This window comes from Solanum lycopersicum, chromosome 6, assembly GCF_036512215.1.
Source record: "Solanum lycopersicum chromosome 6, SLM_r2.1".
Classification (NCBI taxonomy): domain Eukaryota; kingdom Viridiplantae; phylum Streptophyta; class Magnoliopsida; order Solanales; family Solanaceae; genus Solanum; species Solanum lycopersicum.
The window spans coordinates 46968529-46990164 of record NC_090805.1 but is presented as its reverse complement, the minus strand read 5'-3'; the positions used below and the strand labels follow the sequence as shown (position 1 = coordinate 46990164).

The 21636-nt window shown below is 31.0% G+C and overlaps 7 protein-coding genes across 7 annotated transcripts; 1 reads left to right on the top strand and 6 right to left on the bottom strand.

The window, feature by feature from the left end:
- Nucleotides 1-2001: 2001 nt before the first annotated feature.
- LOC101247928 (18S rRNA (guanine-N(7))-methyltransferase RID2) lies at nucleotides 2002-6825 on the bottom strand. The gene is made up of 9 exons (XM_004241429.5): nucleotides 6630-6825; nucleotides 6478-6553; nucleotides 5757-5840; nucleotides 5617-5672; nucleotides 4621-4677; nucleotides 4201-4250; nucleotides 3900-4052; nucleotides 2627-2762; nucleotides 2002-2511 (listed from the first exon to the last, which is right to left on the bottom strand). Exons 1-9 carry the CDS (start codon nucleotides 6723-6725, stop codon nucleotides 2347-2349), a joined length of 873 nt encoding a protein of 290 aa, XP_004241477.1. The 5' UTR covers nucleotides 6726-6825; the 3' UTR covers nucleotides 2002-2346.
- Nucleotides 6826-7558: 733 nt separating this feature from the next.
- On the bottom strand, nucleotides 7559-8091 carry LOC101248209 (histone H4). Its single transcript, XM_004241430.5, has one exon. It carries the CDS (start codon nucleotides 8021-8023, stop codon nucleotides 7712-7714), a length of 312 nt encoding a protein of 103 aa, XP_004241478.1. The 5' UTR covers nucleotides 8024-8091; the 3' UTR covers nucleotides 7559-7711.
- A 1154-nt stretch (nucleotides 8092-9245) lies between these two features.
- LOC101248491 (kunitz trypsin inhibitor 5) lies at nucleotides 9246-10015 on the bottom strand. The gene has a single exon (XM_004241431.4). It carries the CDS (start codon nucleotides 9964-9966, stop codon nucleotides 9364-9366), a length of 603 nt encoding a protein of 200 aa, XP_004241479.1. The 5' UTR covers nucleotides 9967-10015; the 3' UTR covers nucleotides 9246-9363.
- Nucleotides 10016-12019: 2004 nt separating this feature from the next.
- LOC101248784 (kunitz trypsin inhibitor 5-like) lies at nucleotides 12020-12795 on the bottom strand. The gene has a single exon (XM_004241432.5). It carries the CDS (start codon nucleotides 12725-12727, stop codon nucleotides 12092-12094), a length of 636 nt encoding a protein of 211 aa, XP_004241480.1. The 5' UTR covers nucleotides 12728-12795; the 3' UTR covers nucleotides 12020-12091.
- Nucleotides 12796-17416: 4621 nt separating this feature from the next.
- Nucleotides 17417-18001, top strand: LOC101250228 (miraculin-like). Its single transcript, XM_004242100.5, has one exon. The coding sequence runs from the start codon at nucleotides 17417-17419 to the stop codon at nucleotides 17999-18001; it is 585 nt and encodes a 194-aa protein (XP_004242148.1).
- Nucleotides 18002-19242: 1241 nt separating this feature from the next.
- LOC101250519 (protein AGENET DOMAIN (AGD)-CONTAINING P1-like) lies at nucleotides 19243-19794 on the bottom strand. Its single transcript, XM_004242101.1, has one exon. It carries the CDS (start codon nucleotides 19792-19794, stop codon nucleotides 19243-19245), a length of 552 nt encoding a protein of 183 aa, XP_004242149.1.
- A 552-nt stretch (nucleotides 19795-20346) lies between these two features.
- On the bottom strand, nucleotides 20347-21280 carry LOC101251391 (protein AGENET DOMAIN (AGD)-CONTAINING P1-like). Its single transcript, XM_019214322.2, has one exon. The coding sequence runs from the start codon at nucleotides 21132-21134 to the stop codon at nucleotides 20604-20606; it is 531 nt and encodes a 176-aa protein (XP_019069867.1). The 5' UTR covers nucleotides 21135-21280; the 3' UTR covers nucleotides 20347-20603.
- Nucleotides 21281-21636: the final 356 nt, after the last annotated feature.

The following is a 21636-nucleotide window of genomic DNA, read 5'->3' as shown; positions in this document are numbered from 1 at the left end:
GTTTCCCTGGTGCGCACCATTGCTATTGTTAGCTTGCCAATTTCAGAAATATACTCCATTTTTTTAATCCCTTGATGTGGTGTCCTTAGGTATTGGCTGTTCTTTCTTTTGACATCAAGTTAATTTAGATCCTTAGATCATAATAATTTCCAGCTATACTTAGTTTTAAATCTAATATTGTACACGTTGGCCAGGTTCTTAGTTGACAGGAAATCGTCTTGTATCAAACAAAGTAATAATTTCCTGCGCGAGGTAGTTTACAACGTCGAATCGAATAATTAGAATTCACAACAACATATTCAATATAAATATATAATCGAGTTCGAATTTAAAAAGGTATTTTTTTCAGAAAACGTAGATATCATATCAACTCTTTTTAAACCAAAAGGGAAAATCCTTCAGACAAAATTAGACAGAATATAAACTCTATGTTTAATAAAAAGTTCGATAAGTTCAATGCTCATCAAGACTTTGTCTCTTAGTGATGTGGAAGGATCAGAATCCTTGATCAAATTACCTGATAAACAATCTCGTCCATTTGATCAAGGGACAGCTGGAGGAAATAAGAAGCTCAAGGAAGCTTCACTCACGTGACTTACATGTAGAGAATATTTTTCTGTTATACATTGTACAGTAGAAAGTGACAAGTGGATAAGTAATTTATTTCTTTATTATTTTATTTTCATGTAAAGTTCTTGTATATATAAATAGTTTGGAGATTGAATACATCATCAGAAAATTCCCCAAAGCTTCTTTTGTTAATCCTTTACAACCGTGATTTTGTCAATTTTTTATTTTTAAAAAAATAAAATCGATGCCCCAAGTGTGTATTTTCAAAAAAAGAAAAAAAAACAGTGGAAGATTTGACAATATTGTTGTTGAGGCATTCAATCAATCATTGTGCAAGGATATCGTATGAGTAGAGATTCATTGAATGTCGCACTAGATACATATCAAGAAAAATACGTTTTAAAGACCCGAGTAGAAATTATTAAATAGATGAAGAAAGATTGAGCTAAAATTTTCTGTCTATTTTATTAAGAAAATGGTCAATAGCCTCCCTAATTTATATTCGAATTTCCAACTACACATTTTAACTTTGTCGGAGTTCTATTACCCCTTCGAACTACTTAAAATTGAATTAATTACACCTTTAAAAAGTCACAACCACATCTGTGTTGATATGTGAATTTCACGTGCTTGACACGTGGAAATTTGATTATTTTAACATTTTTTTATTTTTCTTTATAATTCCTTTCCCCTTTCTCCTATATTCTTCCAAGCAGCAATTGAATAGTTGCATCACCATCCCTATTGATGAACGTAACAGGGTCTACTTCAACTGGTGATCGGCCAAAACCACTTTCGAAGAGTGCAGAAACTTCATCGTCGCTTCCGTTACAGGAATCGGTGGGGAAGGAAAACGATGAGTCGGGATTTGCTCTGGTAACAGGATCTGGAGAAGGGGATTCTTCTACAAGTGTACCATTGCAATCATGGTGCTTGTTGAAGAGTGTTCCTGCACCATTCGTTAATTAAAATTAAACAAAATATTTTTTATTCATTTATAAATAATATATAAATAACTATAAAATTTATATATCTAATTTATCGATTCGGTTTGGTTATTGTTACGGTTGTTTTTTAGTAAAATCAAAACCAAACCAAATAACATCAATTTTCAAAAAATAAAAATCAAATCTAACCAAACTAAACCAAATATCTTTCTTTTTAATTGGTTTGATTGCGATTTGATTTGATTGTTAACTATAACCATGAACCGCCCTAATTACAATATCGAAATATTTATATTTCTACCATTACTAAACTTAACATTAATATCTCTTATAAAGGGAAATTTATCCAACTCGATCCAAACTATCCAATTTCATTTAAATTACTCGATCTCCTCTTTTAACCCAATTTAATTCATAACTAGAACTATTTAGGACTTTTACCATAAGATGGAACTGCCAATGAATCCCCAACTACAAAGATAAATGAACACAATTTCAACTGCATAAGAAAATAAGTACTCAACCAGTGATAAACTCCAGAAGGGGGTTAAATACACAACGTGATCTATCGAAAAACAACCTCCAATTAAAAAAAAATCATATGTAAAGAACCAAGAGACTATAGACCATCTTGTTTACTCTTGAACTCAGCTGAAAAATTATATTCAGGTCTCACAAAACTGTCCCGGAATCTTTAAACAATCTGAGGAACGTCTTTAATCAGAATATTTTTGCTTCTCACTTCGGTCAATAAGCAATAATTTTAGCTCCTTGTGCTGAAGTTCTGTTGAAAACATATAAATCAACCCGAATATATCTTACTAATGGATCAAAACCGATCTTTTCTTTTACGTGCAGTGTATTTGCTATCTGCAGGAACTGCATTCCCCTTTTTCCTCATCTGTTCTTTCTTCCTCAGAACCCAGTCCCTCCCTTTGCCTTTCTTGTTAACCTTTTGCTTTTTTCTAGGCCTGCGCCTGTCAGATATGCAAACCTGCACAGTAGGGTGGTGATGTGAGTAAAAACAAAAGAACAATAAAAGTTTTGGGAGGAGGAAAGACACTGGTTAGCTTCAGCGCGGTAAGTTAAAGTGCCCTTGAATTACTTACTGTCTGGTTTTCTTCATCCTCGCTACTATCTTCATCAGAACAACTCTCTCCATCTTCACCCTTTCCTTCAGGAGTAGTGGTACTGAGAGACGGCGGACCACAAGTAAGAACTAAGTATTCCTTCCTCCTTTTAGAACTGTGACAACCAAACAAAAGACAATCTTATGTCAGGACAGCAACCAAATCAAAACAAAATAAACCTCCACTTGAAAGTGCATTGTAATCATATCCTGGGGCAAAGCTAACATATATCTCAAGACCAAAAAAATTCAGGTTCCTTGGTTCTACTCTTGGTTAAGCTTACACTTACTGATACTGGTCAATTCATAATTATCTTTGTTACCAAGGCAATATCTTTTCCAAGTACAAGCGCAAAATCTTTAGCATGATATAACGATATAAGGTAGAAAAATAACTTCAAAAAAAGAGTAGAAGAAATACCCATCTCATGCATCTTTTTATAGCTACATAAAAAAAGGGATAAAATCTTTTTGCACTTTCTGCGCCTTTATTTTAGTTACTTTGCTTGCTTCAGTCCTTTCCTCTTTTTGTTCTACACATCAAACTTTTACTTTCCAAACACAACCTAGTTTCATCTTACTCAGAGAATTGACCAAATTATAAAAAATTATGAAATACAGGAACCTAACCTTAGGCAATTAAACTGTTACTTAACCTTTATACCAACACACTCTTAACAAATTGTTAGGAGGGTGCTTAGTAAAGATTAATAGTCAGTTTGGCCAAACTTCTAAAATCTGCTTATTTTGAAAAGTGTTCTGTTAGAAGTGCTTTTCGAAAAATACTTTTTGAGAAAAACAATTTGTCTTTGGCTAATCAATTTGTAAAGCACTTCTGTCAATATTAGAGAAACGGTGTGTACTTGGTCAACGTTCCAAAAGTGCCTTTGGCACATACGCTGAGCATGAGAGAGGTATAGGGAAGTCCAGAGGAGGAACTAACGATCGCAAAAGCCAGTCTGTGGTTGACAAATGTTTTTTACTTTGATTGGTGTGCTTACAGATGGCCTAAACTGTATCAATTCAAATAAATTGAAGGTAACATGCTACAAAAGCTCACACAACTAAGCTCTAACTAGAATGAAAAAACTGCAACTTAGCCATATAAGACTTCCCTTTGTATGTCAGGTAAGTTTAGGTCAGGGGTCGACCATCGAGGAATGAGCGCACTCGGGTAAACTGCTAATTTTCAAACTACTTCACAAAAAAATTAGGAAAAAAATGACAGTAAATTAAATCTATAGCTTTTTAACCTGTGTGGGTAGTCAACAACTATGCCTCCAGAAAATCCAGCTCGCATGGCAAAACCCAGAATTAGCTCTCTCTGAGCAAGATTTTCAGGATAGATCTGGAGTACTGCTCTTGCTCCCCTTCCCAAACATCTGTACAGGGAACTAAAGAAAGCCCTGCAGAGTTACAAACAAAATTCATACTACTTAGATAGCTAGAAAGAGAATGAAATCATTCAACTACAATAACATCATAAATGGATCCAGAGCAGATTAACATCACAATTTACCAACTAACAATAAGAAAAGATTTTTTTTTACTTACTTCAATCTTATCCGAGGTTCATGACAAGATTTGTCAGCATTGCACAACCACTGCTCGGGAAAATTAAGTACATCAGAACTGATAAGCAAATATGCCTTAAGAAGCCATACAAATCAGTGTGCATTGATAATACACCAAAAACAAACTAAAGTAAACTCATACAGGTACCAAATTGAAGTCATAACCAGAGAATGTTTGCCAGGTGATGATGAGATTATGAAGTCTATGGCAAGACGTGCCTCTTGAAACTTGAAAGTAGTACACAGGCTAATTATTTCATATCAAAAGCAAAATTGATTATGAAAAAAAAATAGATAACATTTAACACATAACTCTAAATTGTCAAAGCTCCCCTGGTAACTATCATCATTATCAGCTAAGAAAATTGAAGATCTCAACAAAGAAGAGAGAAAAAGATACCTGCACAGCTGAGATACTGATGGCACCATCCAGAATACCAGATCGAAGCCCTAAGCCCTACGATAGATGCAAACCGATAATTTATGCCATTCTTTAAAGAACATGTAGAATTTGAACTAACCATTATTTGACAACTTGTAACATCTCTATCAGCGTAGAAGATTATCAACAGCATTATTGGCACAACTCAGTTGATAAGTAATCTCAATTGTGTGCACGATCAACCAAGATAGACAACCACAATTCATAATTTTTCATCTTCTCCAGTCATTTTAGCGCGCGCACACAAAAAAAATAGACCTTGCAGACAAATCATGCAAGAAAACTATATCCACATGACTATGAATATGTCTATTATGCCTTTGCCTTGAAAATCCTAAATATAGATGATAGTTATAGCCTTATAGGCAGCATATTCTAGAAATAAACAGATCTGTATTTATAGTATTTAAGAGGGCTCAGGGAAGAAATGGAAATGGTATTGATGCAGAACTCCACCTAATATATAGATGACCTTGCATGCAAATTATGAGATATGGAATTGTGGAATAACCTATTCTTGAATTGAGAGTAGCATTACAGCTCATAAACTTGTAACCAAAAAATCATCACTTGTTTGTCATCAAAACAGAGAAGAACATCATCATGCAAAATGAAGTGTCAAATTTAGCTGGGTAATGCTGAAGCTTTGCTTCCATGAATTGGTACTTTGTCATATTTTTTGATAGGTTCATTAGTATGCTTAATGTTTTCATGAGAAGCTAGCATGTTTAAGTCTGTAGTTATGTGCAGTATTTTCCTTTCCTTTTTGGGCACTTCAAGATTTCTCAGCTGATGAGCTACGTACACTGGGTGGTGGATCATGTACGAGTTTTGACAACTTTAAAAAAGTTACAGCCCAAGCAACAGGATTATAGAAAACAACATGGTGTATCTAGCGTTTTAAATCACAATTGAGAGTAGGATGAAGCAATCAGAAGAAACTATGAGACCTACCTGACCCATGTCACCCAGCATCAAATCACCCTCAACCTCACGCTCCAATGCAACATCTAGAATAAAGCCACCATTTAGCGATCTGATAATGATCATAGCAAGATCAGTTTTTTTACTCACTTAAGAAGAAATTTGCATACCAAGCATTGATTCTGATATATCCAAACCAAGCCACTGGTGTCCCTGCTCAGTGAGTGTCTCCCCACTTAGACCTGATCCGCAACCTTCGAAAAACAAGAAAGAATGAAACATCATTGTTTATCCTTCACACTTTCTTTTGACTGAATATGGGGAAATTAGTTTGAAATCTCAAAACTAAACAATTGAATATGCAGGAACAAGCATCTTTGCTTTAAATATACAGCTGTAGGATCCATAAGTGCAACAATTCCAGAAGTTCCAATCTTTCAAGTTTACATGTTGACCTCTTCCACCAAAGGTGAACTCAGAAGCACAAGCAAATGTGGCTAAATTGCATAACTCTACACCAGTAAACATTGAGGCACTTTCCCATGCTACATAAAAGGCCAATCAAACAACTCAGTCTACTCTGATTGTTCAACAATTTAAGAAAGTGTACACTTCACTATTTAAATTAAACCTATAAAACTCTCTCCGCATCGGAAAAGTCAATACCTTTCAAACATGAAGACTCCTTTATGTGATAGACCATATACAGCTATAAGCTTAACTATAAACCATAAGGACAAACCATACTTGGACAAATATAGGGTATAAGGAAGCTCAGACTGCTCAAATTCGTTTATTTTCATTCACAAGAATTAACTTAATGCTAAATCTAGCCCATCAAATTCTCCTTTACAAATTTTTCAGGTAATACTCATAAACATACATACATACCAATATCAAGAAGTAATCTCGGGACGCCGTCATCAGGTAAAGCAAGGAGCTCCAATGCTCTCTCTGTAAGTTGTGTCTTTCACCAAATACAAGCAGAAATCAGAAGCATTACCATATAACTATAAAATTGTTCATTACAATAGGATATATACCTGTATGTCAATAATTCGAGAAGATGAGGTATATTTTCTAGCTTCATCGTCGTTGTAGAAAATTTCCGGCGGTGCTAGGAGTTCCGGTCTCGACATTTTTCTGAACTCCGGCAAGCTAATTCGATTTCCCTTTTTTCGAAGAAGAAAGGCCTAAAATTTCTCTTTGTTAAACCCTAGCAAAGCCCCGCAAATTTTATAGATAATTTCTCTTTGGTCCTTTTACTTCTGAATTATGTCAGTCAATCAGTTCCTTGTTTTTAATTATGTCTAATTGCCCCCGTCAATATATGAAACATTTACTTTAAAAAAGAAAAACACTATAAATTGGTTATAACGCAGACAGAGATAAAAGATAATTTTGAATTTTATGGATTTTGAATTTAGTAATGACGATTTTAAGTGATAATAAGGATTCAAAATTAAATATTAGTATATATTAAATAAATTTATTTACATAAATATATTATTTGAGTAAAATCTACTAAGTTCAACTGAATTCGCATGCAGGTTACTAGCTCCTCTCCTCCCCGATTGAAGGCAATGGGGTTAATTTTTTAATAAAAGATCAATAATATTGTTTATAAATATATTAGTAACTCTATTAGATGCGATTTGATCAATATATTATCAGATGATCGGTGTTTAGTTGGTAAAGTGAAAAGAATTACTCTAAATGTTAAGTTAAGCTCACACACAATGCAACAAAGGTTTTGATACGATGAATCCTCACTCATGAATATATTTATCGCGCATTAGATTAAACATAAAATTATAAAATATTTTATTTTGACGTAAAATTTAAAGAGATCATATTTATAGCACAACTTTACTAACAAGTATTTGCAGCAACCACCAAAAGTTTATGATAAAGAATCAATTTTGAATCACAAATCAATAGATAAAAACTTGCAAAAGAATTCACAGAAGAATAACTGAAAAAGTAATGAGATCCATTTCATCTAACACAAATCATCAATTACAATGATCTCACAATCTTCTCTAAATAAAACTATAACCAAAAACAACAGCTAGATTCCATTTTCCATCAACAACAATGAAAAAAAAGGTGAAAACATATGAAATCAACCACCAAACCCATAAAGAGTCCTTCCTTGTCTCTTCAAAGCATAAACAACATCCATAGCAGTAACAGTCTTTCTCCTAGCATGTTCAGTATAAGTCACAGAATCACGAATCACATTCTCCAAAAAGATCTTCAAAACACCTCTCGTTTCTTCATAGATTAATCCACTGATTCTCTTCACTCCACCTCTTCTCGCCAACCTCCTTATCGCCGGCTTAGTGATTCCCTGAATGTTATCACGGAGAACTTTCCGGTGACGTTTTGCTCCGCCCTTTCCCAAACCCTTGCCTCCCTTTCCACGGCCAGACATTTTTCAGTGGTCAGATTGAACTGAGAAGAGATTGAATTGATTTGTGATGAAATTACATGGGGTTGGGGTTAGGGTTAGGGTTTTATAGAGATTTGATTTTCGAATTTGGCGATTTTTTGGTTTGGCGGTAGAATTTGAATTTCGTTTTGATTTTTGGAGCGAAATTTTGTTTTAATACGAACCGTTCGATGAAGTGTGTATCTAACGGTAGAGAATCATTTATTGCTTAAACGATTATGGAAATTATAAATAATTTCTCTTTGGTCTCCTTATTTCTAAATTATGTCCGTCAATCGGTTCCTTGTTTTTAATTATTATGTCTAATTGCCCGTCAATATATGAAACATTTCTTAAAAAAAAAAAAACATTAAAAAATTGGTTAATCGGACAGAGATAAAAGATGAAAGTTCAATTTTATGAATTTTGAATATTGTAATGACGATTTTAAGTGATAATTAGAATTCTAAGTTTTATATTTATATACATTAAATACATTTATTAACATATATATATTATTTGAGCAAAATATACTAAGTTCAATTGAACTCACATGCAGACTACTAATTCCTACCTGTCTGAAGACATCAAATCGATCGGTTAACTTTTTCGTAGAAATCAATAATATGTTTACAAAATCTTATTAACTATATCATACGCAATTTGATCAATATATTCCCCAAAAAATGATTGGTGTTTGGTTGAAAAAGTGAAACAATTACTCTAAACGGTAAGTTAAGCTCACATATAATGAAACAATGGGTTTCATTTGATGAATCTCTGCTAATGTGAATATATTTATCACCTTAAATTATAATAAGTGCACTACATTTGACATAAAATAAAGAGAATTTTATAGTTAATAAAAGCCATAGCCACAAAAAAAATGTATACCTCTTTTAATTTTAAAAGGTGTGAACTTTTCGAGATATTCCCTCCAAACTTTGTTTGTTTATATTAGTCAATTCATCGTAGATACACACAATTTTGACTATATCATATTAAAATATTATGTTCTTTAATATAAGTTATTTGTATCTTAAAATTTACTTGACTATCTTTGTAATGTAACGCACAATTATTTTAGTTACAAATTATCTCAAAGCATATCTTTATTCCCTTTTGAAGTGATTGTAATACAAAATATTGTTATTGATTAACCTTAGAAATAATAAATTAAAAATAATATTTTTTAGAAGAAAGAGAGACAAAGTGGTCGAATAGCTAGAATAAACAATAATGATATAGATTAAGATAAAATCATGTTCAAACTTAATGCAACCAAGATTACATCAAATCAGACACAAAATATTATTTATTATTACAAAATAAATTTTTTAAAATTAAAAAGTCTTCTTAAACATAACTTTATAAGGAGTGTCACTAAGAGCCAATAGCCTTACTCCATCGTTAGTAATAAAAATCCCAACATCTTTACAAATAACTTTACAAAACTTACACACACTTGGACAGTACACAAGCTTATAACCCGACCCGAATCTCTCAATCTTAAACCAATTACCCACCGTTTTCAGACCCGGATTCCCTTCAACTCCACCAGTCACTACAAAATACTTTTTCAACTTGTCATCATAATCTCCAAGTTTCCAAATAGTTTCTCTAGCACAAATAGTCGGAGTATAAAACCTCACGTTAACATCAGTGGATACACGAACGACGCTTTTTTTAGCGTCGATTCGTGTAAATACTACTGGCAATCCTTCTTGTTCCTCGTCATCCCATTGTATGATGTCCCTAGGACAAGTGTTGTTGTTTTTAACGTTGAATGGGGAAAGTCCGCCACCGCCTCTTCCTCGGATTACAGGTAAGATGAAGTAGTTAGGACCGGCTTGAACTTCATCGCCATTGACGTCTAGAACTGGAGATAGTGATGACGATGATGCTAAAGTAAATGGAATAATTGAAAGTAGCAAAAGGATGTTCATTTTTCTTTTTAATGATATAAGTACTTTGGTGTGTTGAATGATCAGAATTGGATGTCAATTTATAGCTAAGGGATAAGCCACTTTAATTTTGTATTGCTAGTGAAAAAATAAAATGAAATAGTGGCGGTCCCTAAAATTTTAAATCAAACGTGCTCAACGATTATTAAAATGGGATACTCAATTAAAAGAATTTGTTCGTTTTATATTGAGAAAATGTACGAGTACCATTTAGATTATGATACCTTAACTATTTTAAGGTCTTATTATCTCCTGAACTTATAAAAACATATCTTAACTATTTTAAGGTCTTATTATCTCCTGAACTTATTTATTTTGTAATGTTATGCACCTTTTTGGCCTATGTGACATCCAAATATCTCCCACACGTCTCAATCACGTGAAGTCACAAAGTCTGTCACGTAAGACAAAAGATATATAAAATTATCAAAAATATAAGTCCCGCCGCGGTAATAGAACTTTAGTTTAGCTAAGGTGTGTCTCTAAGATTTTAGTCATAATCTAAGGGACACTTATACATGTTCCCTTTATGTTTATAGTATTTCGCAACTTTTAATAACCCGAAACATCTAAAAAAATAATTAGTTAAAGATAAAAGCAAATAAAATAAAATACTTATTTAATATAAAAATCAAACTTAGTAAAGGAGTGATAATATTTTACTTCAAAAAGAATATCCATCTATTCTATTTATTTCTATTTATTTGACATATTTTATTTTTTAAGAGTCAAATAATTTTAAATTTAATTTAAAATTTGAATATGAAATTTTAATTTTTTAAAAATAAAATTTATATATTTATAAATTATATAAAAATATAAATTACAATAATTATTAATTTAAAATATTTAAAAACTCGAAATTAAAATATGTCAGGAAAATTTGAATAATACATATAAAATCATGACGGTGATAACTGAATGGATCTTGACATAAGTTGGTCAATAATAAACGCACATCTTAATTGGACTGGAGAAGTCTTCTAGAAGTTGACTTTAACAGATCGAAATTATGTTCGCAGTGACGTGTTTGGCCATAAATATTCCAAAACATATAGAGAAAAACTTGACAAATATTGTCCGGCTTCATATAAGTTGTCATTAGCGATATGGGTTTGTGGTTTACGAAGCATGCTTCGTCTTAATTAGAGGTCTCAGATTTGAGTTTTAAGTATAGAGAATTTTATTTAAAATGCTATTTTTGAATGTAATGTGTAATTTAAATTTAACGCACATTTTAATTTATGCTACAAACACCGGTTGGAAAAAAAATCTCACTATTTGACAAACAATTAAATTTCCTAAATATAAGAAAAAATCTAGTATTTTGATAAAATTCTTCTATTTGAGAACCTTTTAAAAAATTAAAATTACCATAATTTTTTATATTTTATAAATAAATTCATTATTTGTAGTGGATTGAATTTCACTCATAGTTCGGTACAAAATTTATAGTCATATAATGCACAGTTTCGGTAGTTACATACTATAATTTTATTTATGGTAAAATATAGCACGAAGGAATAATTTAAAAAAACATTTTCAAATATTACTAAAAATAACTAGGCTTAATTTACTGATTAATATTTAACTTGTTTCATATCTTCTAAGAAAATTGTATGCTAATGAAGAGGTAAATTTGCTCAAGTTCTAAGCTAAATATTCAAGTTATAAATCATAAATATTTCTCAGTTTCATCTTCGATTGGAAGTTTCAAAAAAAAAATTGAATTTTTATTTTATCAAACATATCTATAGAAACTACTAGCTTTTTTAAAAAAGAAAAGTCATGTATACATTAAAGTCCCAAAAACATAATTGCAATATAATTCATATATCACCTATTGTTGAAGAGACAATTTAAGACAACTTAATGATTTATTGAAATATAATATAAATCTTTCATTTTCTTACAAAATAAGATAAAATTAAACTTTCAAATTTTAACGAGTTTTTAATGAATAACAGATTAATTAAGAAAGACTAGCTACTAGTTAAAAAAAAAAATAGTCACATCCTATATCATAAACATAATATTATTAAAAAATTAAATCTTTCAAATTAACCATAAAACTTGTACAAATTTAAAAAAGAAAATTTTACACAAATCAAAAAGTCTTCTTAAACTTAACTTCGAATGGAGTGTCGCTAAGAGCCAAAAACCTCACCCCATCCTTCATAAAAACCCCAACATCTTTACAAATAACTTTACAAAACTTACACACACTTGGACAAAACACAAACTTATAACCCGACCCGAATTTCACAATCTTAAACCAATTACCCACGGTTTTCGGACCCGGGTTACCTTCAACTCCACCCGTCACAACAAAATACTGTTTCAACTTGTCATCATACGCTCCAAGTTTCCAAATAGTTTCTCTAGCACAAATAGTCGGAGTAAAAAACCTCACATTAACATCAGTAGATACACGAACGACGCCTTTTTTCGCGTCGAGACGTGTAAACACTACTGGCAATCCTTCTTGTACATCGTCCGTCTCTTGAATAATGTCCCTAGGACAAGTACTATTGTGTTGTTTAACGTTGGATGGGTAAAGTCCGCCGCCTTTTCCTTGAATAACGGGTAAAATGAAGTAGTTGGGACCTGCTTTAACTTTATCGCCATTGATATCGAGAACCGGAGACGATGATGATGATGCTAAGAGTAGTCTTGAAGGATTTGGCACACATAAGATAAATGGAAAAAGTGAAAGTGAAAATAGTAACAAAAGGGTATTCATTATGTTTTTTTTTTTTTTCTTGTGTTAGTTTGAATTTGGTATGAGTATTTACGGCAAGTGGATGTCAATTTATAGAGAGATAAGTGGTGATTTTTTTGCACGTTGGTGGATCGTCGCTCGATTTTTTTTTTTTGGTAAGATGGAGGCGTGCGATATTGGTGGGGCTAAAATTTTAATAATTGTAGTGGCAATAAAATAATATTTTCATATTCTTCGATTGTATTTTTTTTTAAGAGTTATTCAAAATAAGTTTTAAAATTAACTTATTTAAATATTTTGGGTCAACTTATTTTTTGATTTTTTAAAAATTGATTATAATTTTATGTTTTTTTTCAAGAGATTGTTATTTTCTTTCATAAAAGACGTAATAAAATAATATGTAAAAATTATCAAATAGTGTGATCTGGTGGATATGTTTGTTCCTTCTAATTAATTAAATTTATTGGGTTCAAGCCTTATATATAAAAATATCCTTCATAGACAATGTTTTTTCTTAAATAAAAAACTACTATATACTATGAATTTAGATTTAATCAAACTTTAATATAAATATTTAATACTAGACGGGGAAGATGTATATAAATGATTTGACCAATTCAATGCTAAAGTAGTAAATTTCATAGTAGTAGTATAAATTTGCCACCGACAAGCCACGCGGCATTCATCATTGCTGAAATACACGTAACACCTAATTAATTAAGTACTCATTTTGGGAATGGAATGCGTCAGTCGAGGTTAGAACCACAATTTAAAATTATCACCCTATATATATACACCCTATATATATACGTTTTTCGTCTCAATTTATGTAATATTATTTAACTTGATATGTATTATAAATTTAAATTTCTTTTTAAGTGAAACAGTAGTTGATTTTGAAATTTTAATTTAAGAAAATTATACATGGGAAGGTGAAAAAGGACTCTAAAGGAAATAGACCAATGTATGTGCGATCTTTACTAAGCATTTGGTGCGATTTTAGTTTATTAATCTGACAATTTAATTACTATAATGATGATGAACTATATATAAGAATATTATATTTTTTAAAAAGTATATATAGTACTCCTAGTTTACCTGTTGCGTAGGGTGAAGAGACGATAACAGATGGAAGCATATTGTTTATCCAATTCTCAGTATTTAATATTTAAATTATTGAAACCATAGGCTAAAATTGGATCGGAGCCAGCTAGATATTACTATTTAAATTTTCAAAGTTATAATAAAGTGATATAATTATATATATAAAAAAAGTAACATAAGATGCATATAATATAGTAATGTCTTTATCACACAATTTGCTAGTAGAATACTACAAAAAGGCTATTAACATTTAACTATTAAAAGAAATAAGAATTAAAAAAACACATTTAACTATCATCTATTTATGGTATTAAAACACCCTCGAATCTCGATGTTATGTTGATCATCTATATATGTGTTGTTGATTTAAGAATAAATAAATAACTCAGTATAAAAACATATATTTTAATATAAAAAGAAGTAATGATATGTTTGACGGTCAAAAAAAAAAATTAATAGTTAAAATAATATTTTTGAAAAAAAGTAATAATTTAAATAATTATTTTACCGTAAACATTTTGAATACTACACTTTGTTAAACGCACATCATTTTTCTGGGAGATTTCGATCTGAATGAAATTCATAGTCAGACATCATTAGTTTCCATGAATTCATACTCGACAAGTGATGATGGCCAATATATTTTGCATAATCTATCAATATTCAAATAGCCAATTTTTTTATATTTTTTATTTTATATTTTTTTTTTGGCATCTGATACCGTTTTGAAATACAAAGTTGATTTAGGACAAAGTATAAAATTAACAACTTGTCCTGCCTTTCTTCACCTTTTCCTTTTCTAGTGATAAAAAACAATATGCAGATTTATTTATACACTATCCATTACAATTTAGATGATGATTAAAAAATGATTTTTCTTTTAATGGAATCCTCTTGGATTTCATATTATATTTAGAGAGAAAGAAAAGAAATATTATCCATCAAATAAAAATTAGAAGCTAAAACTTTCAAAATTGCTCATTCGATTAAAAAGAAAGTAAAAACTTCCAAAAATAAAAATAATTAATATATATTACTAATGAATATGGAGAAGTGGATGAAACTACATGCTAGCTCCAACTTTAATTAGTGGTCTCAGGTTTAAGTATTGTGCATGATGAAAATCCTTGATAAGGAGTGCTACCTGCCTACTTTCAAATAGGCGGCCTGAATCTAAATTAGTTAGACTTTAATACGGATATCGAATACAAAATAAAACACTGTCAACCTATTAATTTAGGAAGTATATTGAGAAAAAAAATCCACATCCAATGTTCAATTTTCTTTATATAAACACACATTTAACGTACATCTCTAATTGTCCATGCAAAATTCACAAAACAAAAACATCACTACATACAAAATTTCAAAAAATGAAGAATCTATTGCTAATATTATTACTTGCCACCTTCATCAATATTTGGCTTAGAGCCTGTTTGGCTCAGCTTAAAAGCTGGTCAAACTGACTTAAAAACTGGTTTTTGACTTATTTAACTGTTTGACAATACTCAAAATAGCTTATTTTAAGTTTAAAAAAACTTATTTTAAGCCAAAAGTTAAAAGCTGGGATAGGGGTGCTTTTTTTTTTTTAGCTTATAAGCTGTTTTAAGTTGACCACATTTTTATGTTTTTTCCCTTAATATTTTTATACAATCTCCAAATTACTCATATAACCCTAACATCTCTTTCTTCTATTTTTCCCTTTTCACGTTTGACATAACAACTTCAGCACTTTTATCCAAACGCATAACTGCTTATTTTAAAAATAAGTTTCAGCACTTTCAAAAGTAATTTTTTAAAGCTGCTTTTATTAAACCCATCCAAACGGGCCCTTAGTGAAGCATCCACCGCACCTGAACCAGTGCTAGACACACAAATGGCAAAATCCTCCGAACACACACAACGTATTACATAGTGCCAACAAATCGAGAAAATGGCGGTCTCTAACGAGACATGTCAATTTGGCATTGTAAAAGAAAAATAGGACAAAAATGGTGATTTGTTTGAATTTATCCCGGTGGATATAAAGAAAGGTACAATAAGTATATCGACTGATTCAAATGTTGCGATTTTCAGTATATACAAATGTTGTCAATCGACGGTGTGGCAACTTGAGGAGTATGACCCATCAATGAACAAAATCGTTTAGCACTCAACGATGTTCAAGAGAATTCAATTCTTGAAATTTAAAAGACAGTCAAGTGCACTAAGCTCTCGTTATGAACAGGGTCGAGAAAGAATCAAACCACAAGTATCTATATATTAATGCAATTGAACAAATTACTCAAATAAGTAAAATCTACCAAAATGGTACTAATGATGAAGAAAATAACTTGTCCTTAATTCAAATAGTAATTCCATAAGGATAGGCTGCCCTTTGCTAATAAACTTGTGTGTGCTTTGTTTTGCAAAAGCTCCATGTCAGATTTTTGGTGATATAACATACTTTTTCGAGATTTCGATAAGAATAAAATTTAAATAGAATGACTTTATTGATATAAAAATAAATTAGATGATTTTACTATACGATTTTAATTGGATTGATCATTTTGAAAATTTACTCTAGTTGTAATTTTTGCCTTTTTCTTTATTTCTTAGTGTTATTTACTCTCTAATCTATCATATTCTTTTCCAAAACTTTATTTATAACTATATATCATATAAAGGAATAAATAGTAGTTAAACATTTTACTACCAGAAAAAGTATAATTTGTTAAAGCACTAATTATGAAGAAAAATGATACTAATTATTTAGATCTGCTCCTCTTAATTTTCCTCATATTCTTACTTGATTTGGAGACATGTCACAATTCTAAATTAATGGCCAATATTTAATTAATTATAATAAAACTCTAATCATAATTAGAATAATTAATTACTTATATATTTGCTCCCAAAATATTTTTCTAATTTGTTGCACCTCATCAAGATATTATAATATTTGACATGACTTTTGATACGTGTTTTAATTTTATTTTATTATCGAAATATATATACTTAAATATATAACCCATATATATTAATTAATGTGATTCTAATAAATTCATAAATTAGTATTAGTATCAACAGAATAATTTAGACGTTGATATTTTGTCTACTTTATTTTAATTTTTTTTTTGCGCAATTGATTAATGAAAGGAATTACATGTACCTTTTTTAAACATATATTTTTACATATTTAAGATGTCAATATGATACAAAGTCAAATTCATAATTAAAAGTCAAATTCATAATTATTTATTATATAATTATATATAATTTGAAATCGAGCAAACTATAACACGGATATTATAGTATCACAAATTCCAAATTATATATACCGTACTTTTAATTATTGATTATTGAAGATCAAAATTACTGGACTAAAAATTTTCAAATACCATGCACGCCAAGTGACAAACAAAAGCCACACAAAAATATTTAATTTAATGTCAAAGTCCGTCAACCTATTTAGGTACGTGCCCAAGTTTTAAATAAAAATCCATAACCAATGTGCTATATTTTCTTTATAAAAGAACACAATTCACACCTTTAAATGTCCATACAAAATTCTCCACCACCAAGAAATTAAAATAAAAACCAATCATAGTACAAAAGTTTGAGAAAATGAAGAAATTATTCATATTCCAATTTATCTCTATTTTTGCCATCTTCACAAATTCTTGTCTTTGTGAAGCATCTTCAGCGCCTAATCCAGTTCTTGACACAACTGGTAAAATTCTGCGAACTGAAAAAACATATTTTATAGTTCCAATCAACGGCGAAAAATATGGTGGCGTTGCCGTGGAAACCACAGGCAACAATAGTACATGTCAACTTAGTGTCATACAAAAACGTTACGTTGAACCACACGGCCACGGCCTAGAATTAATCCCGGTCAATAAAAAGAAAGGTGTAATTCGCGTGTCCACTGATCTAAAAATTGCAATTTATAGTACCTACGATTGTCTTAATTCGACAATGTGGCAACTAGAGAAATATGATGGAGGGAGGTTTTTTGTTAATGTTGGTCCTAAGGTTAGAAGAAATTGGTTCAGGATTGAGAAGTATGGGCAGGGTTATAAATTTGTTTACTGTAAAGTTATTTGTAAAGATGTTGGAGTTGTTATGGTCAATGGTCAGAGGCGTTTAGGGCTTAACGGTGCCCCTCTTGTGTTCAATTTTAAGAAAGAAATTCTGGAAGGTCGTTAAAACATATTCAATCGTTCTAATTTCACTTTATCAAATTAATAAGTGTCTATAATAAGGAGTGCCCTTTGGTGATATGAAGGCATTTAATTTCCTAATAAATTAAACTTTGCATTTTGTTTCTTCCTTTCTTGTCGATTTTGTTTTGGGTTGTTTCATAATGTATAATATTAAATTGTATATAATATAGTGTTTATTTTGATGAATATGACATTGTTAAAAGATTAAAATACAAGGATGTATTCGAATTGAGACATTGAGTCATATTATCAGATGTAACTAACCCCAAGCTTAAAATGAGTATAGTTTGGATTTTCGATCTCCATGTTCTTTGAAAATTAAATGAATTTTTAGTCATTTATCCTTAGAATAATAACTTAATACTATTAAAAAATAATCAAACTGACAATATATATTATAACTTGAACTCAAAATGATTAATTAAGCGTTTAATGGAACTATTGTATAATTAAGTAGGTTTTTTATAAATGTTGCGACTTGTGATCGATAGATGATGGGGCGTATAGACATATAGTATAACCTATCTACATATACTTCCTGGTAAGTCACCCGTTTTGTCGGTGAAATAAGAAAAATATGCATGATCTCTTTGGACTTGAACAAATATCCCTCATAAACGAGTTTTTAGAGTTAAATTAGGTCCAAAATCAATTATTTTATTATTACATCACAAAGTTTTTTTTTAAACAAAAGGTAATATTAATTAGTTTCAAATTTTAGCATTTGTGCATCAAACAGAACTAGAGGTGGCAAAATTAAACCCAAACAAACCGTTTAAGTTTGGGTGGGTTATTAACTCGTTTTTTAATAACAAAGGAAAAATATAATTTCATTAGGTACTAAAATAATTTAAAAGACAAATAAAATAATGACACTTAGTAAAAAATTAGGCTGGGTGGGTCTTAACCCGTAATATAACCCATTATCTAACCCCATTAAACAAATTTAAATTGGATGGAATCTTGACCCGATTGATCAGCACACCTGTGATTGCTGAAAATCATCGGGATGTTTAGACCAGTAGACACACGTATTACACCTTTAAGAAAAGTAATGCATCTTATTATAGAGCACAATTCAGGGCTAAAACAGAGTAACAAATTACAGATTCTTATTTCTCACTGTAAAGTACAAATCTTTATCATCAAAGCAATTTTTGGGACTAAACTTGAAATTCCTTTTAACATAAAGGAGAAAGATTCAGTATATTCAGTAAATCAAGATTAATGCAAGTCGAAAATCTTTCCTTGTCGTGGAAGAAATATCCATTTGCCATTAGACCATTCTTGATGAAATCTCAGTACATCGCGAGGATATGCAATGTTATCTGCAGTTGTAGGGAAGTAGACATAGTGCTCTTCTCCGATTTTCCCACTGATAAATCCAAACCACCATCCATCGTTGGCAAACACATCAACCATATCGTACAGACGGAATCCGTTTTCTGACATTGTTTCATCTCGATGAGGCGGAACAGGGCGGATCGCGGCTGAAGTGAACATCTCTTCCAGTGGTGCAGATTCATCATCAGTCAACAGATTCTTGTACTTGATTTTGTAATGGTAAGCGCCAATTGAAGAAACAATAGTTGCTTCGTAGTAAGAACCTACGAAGCCATATACTTGACTTGCCACTTCAATTTTATCCCCCTTTTGGAATACTTTTGTTATCTGTTGTTTCTTGAATGCTATTGATTTTATATACTCTGAGAGCATTTCCGTTCTCGATTCGCTACGTTCCTCTGAATTTCTTTCTGTCACTTTGATTCTTGCCATTTTTGAGAGTAGTAATGGAGATTGTTTCTATTGAATGAAAAGTGAGAACTATGAGGCTTTGCAAGTCAATTTATAGAACTTGAAATTAGGTTTTCAGTTACCTAATTGTTTACTTCCTGATGACTTTGAAATATGGAAACAGGAGAAAAAATGGAGTTAATAACTTATATGGTTATTCAAATAATAAAAACATAGCGTAGGCATGCGGTATTACATTATTGTTCTTTTATAGAACAACTTATTGCCTTATACTAATCATTATTATTACGATTCATTATTTTTTCCATGTTAAGAAGTGAATTCCTTTTTAAAAATTGAACACAAGAGGAACAATGCTGAATGCCAAACGTCTCAGTTCATTTTTCATATAAATCGTGATGTTTAAATCAGTAGACACGCATATTACACCTTTCTTGAACTACACCAAGTTGACATTACTCATTGCCAGTTTTTTCTAAAGAAATTCTGATTCAGGTGCAGAATTGGAACTTGTGAAGACCGCGAAGACATTAATAGCAATACCTTGTTCATTTCCTAGTGAAATTTTGTAACTTTTATTATTACCGAAAAGTAATGCATCTTATTATATAGCACAATTCAACTCAAAAACAGAGTAACAAATTCATATGTTCTCGTTTCTCACTATACAGATTACAGCCTATCGAAATTTTTATCAGCGAGCAATATAACAGTTTGCGACTTAACTTGAAGAATTGGCGTAAAGTGAATGATTAACAAAGCGTTCATATCAAATTACAGTAAATCAATAACTTCTTGAAATCAAAAGATCAGTGCAAGTCGAAAATCTTTCATTGTCGTGGTAGAAATACCCACTTGCCATTAGACCATTCTTGATGAGATCTCAACACGTGAGGAGGATATGCAATGTTATCTGCAGTTGTAGGGAAGTAGACATAGTACTCATCTCCAACTCTCGCACTGATAAATCCAAACCACCATCCATCGTTGTCAAATACATCAACCATATCGTATAGACGGAATCCGTTTTCTGGAATTTTTTCATGTTGATGAGGTGGAACAGGGCGGAGCTCGGTTGCAGAGAAAACATCCTCTAGTGGCTCAGATTCATCATCTGTCAACAGAGTCTTGTACTTGATTCTGTAGTAATCGTCGCCAGTGGAACAAATAATAGTTGCTGCGTAGTAAGAGCCTATGAAGCCCAATTCTTGACTTGCCACTTCAACTTCATCACCCTTTTCGTATTCTTTCGTTATCTGTTGTTTCTTGAATGCAATCGATTTGATTGACTCTGAGAGCATCGCCATTCTTGATTGATGGAGTTGCACTGAGTTCATTTCTGTCACATTGATTGAGGCCATTTTGCAGATTCAACTGATTGATTGTTTGCTTCAATTCAATGAAAAAATTGACAAACTATGAGGATTTACTACTGAATTTAAAGGCAGAGAAAACTGTTTCCTGTTTTCTTTTGGTTTTTCCTGGAATGAGTTATTTCCTATTTTTATATTTGTTAAATTATTTTCTAACTTTCCTAATTTATTAGGTACTTGAGCTATTGCAAGGTGAAAAAAATTGTGATGGAACTATTTCATATCACTTAGCGTCGATCTACATTATCATTTTGGAGTGACTAGTAATTTTACGCTTAAATTCTTAAAATATCATGAATTTGTGTACATTTATGTTTGAATTCGAGCTACCTTAGAAAAGCAAAAATGTAAAGAATTTAATAACATAAAATACCACAATGTAAGGCTAGAAAATATATGTTTAGCCTATGAAAATTCTTAATCAGCAATATAACAATATGCAACTAAACATGAATTGCATTCCTATCTTAGTACGGTAAATTAATCAAGA

Bases quoted from the DNA above. Each gene is read 5' to 3' on its own strand.
- LOC101248784 (XM_004241432.5), bottom strand. From the start codon at position 12,727: ATGAATACCCTTTTGTTACTATTTTCACTTTCACTTTTTCCATTTATC.
- LOC101250519 (XM_004242101.1), bottom strand. From the start codon at position 19,794: ATGGCAAGAATCAAAGTGACAGAAAGAAATTCAGAGGAACGTAGCGAA.
- LOC101248491 (XM_004241431.4), bottom strand. From the start codon at position 9,966: ATGAACATCCTTTTGCTACTTTCAATTATTCCATTTACTTTAGCATCA.
- LOC101250228 (XM_004242100.5), top strand. From the start codon at position 17,417: ATGAAGAAATTATTCATATTCCAATTTATCTCTATTTTTGCCATCTTC.
- LOC101251391 (XM_019214322.2), bottom strand. From the start codon at position 21,134: ATGGCCTCAATCAATGTGACAGAAATGAACTCAGTGCAACTCCATCAA.
- LOC101247928 (XM_004241429.5), bottom strand. From the start codon at position 6,725: ATGTCGAGACCGGAACTCCTAGCACCGCCGGAAATTTTCTACAACGAC. The intron at 4,678-5,616 runs GTAGGTCTCATA...CATCTATCGTAG, and splicing joins TGCTGGGTGACATGGGTCAG to GGCTTAGGGCTTCGATCTGG. The intron at 4,053-4,200 runs GTAAGTAAAAAA...GTAACTCTGCAG, and splicing joins GAACCTCGGATAAGATTGAA to GGCTTTCTTTAGTTCCCTGT.
- LOC101248209 (XM_004241430.5), bottom strand. From the start codon at position 8,023: ATGTCTGGCCGTGGAAAGGGAGGCAAGGGTTTGGGAAAGGGCGGAGCA.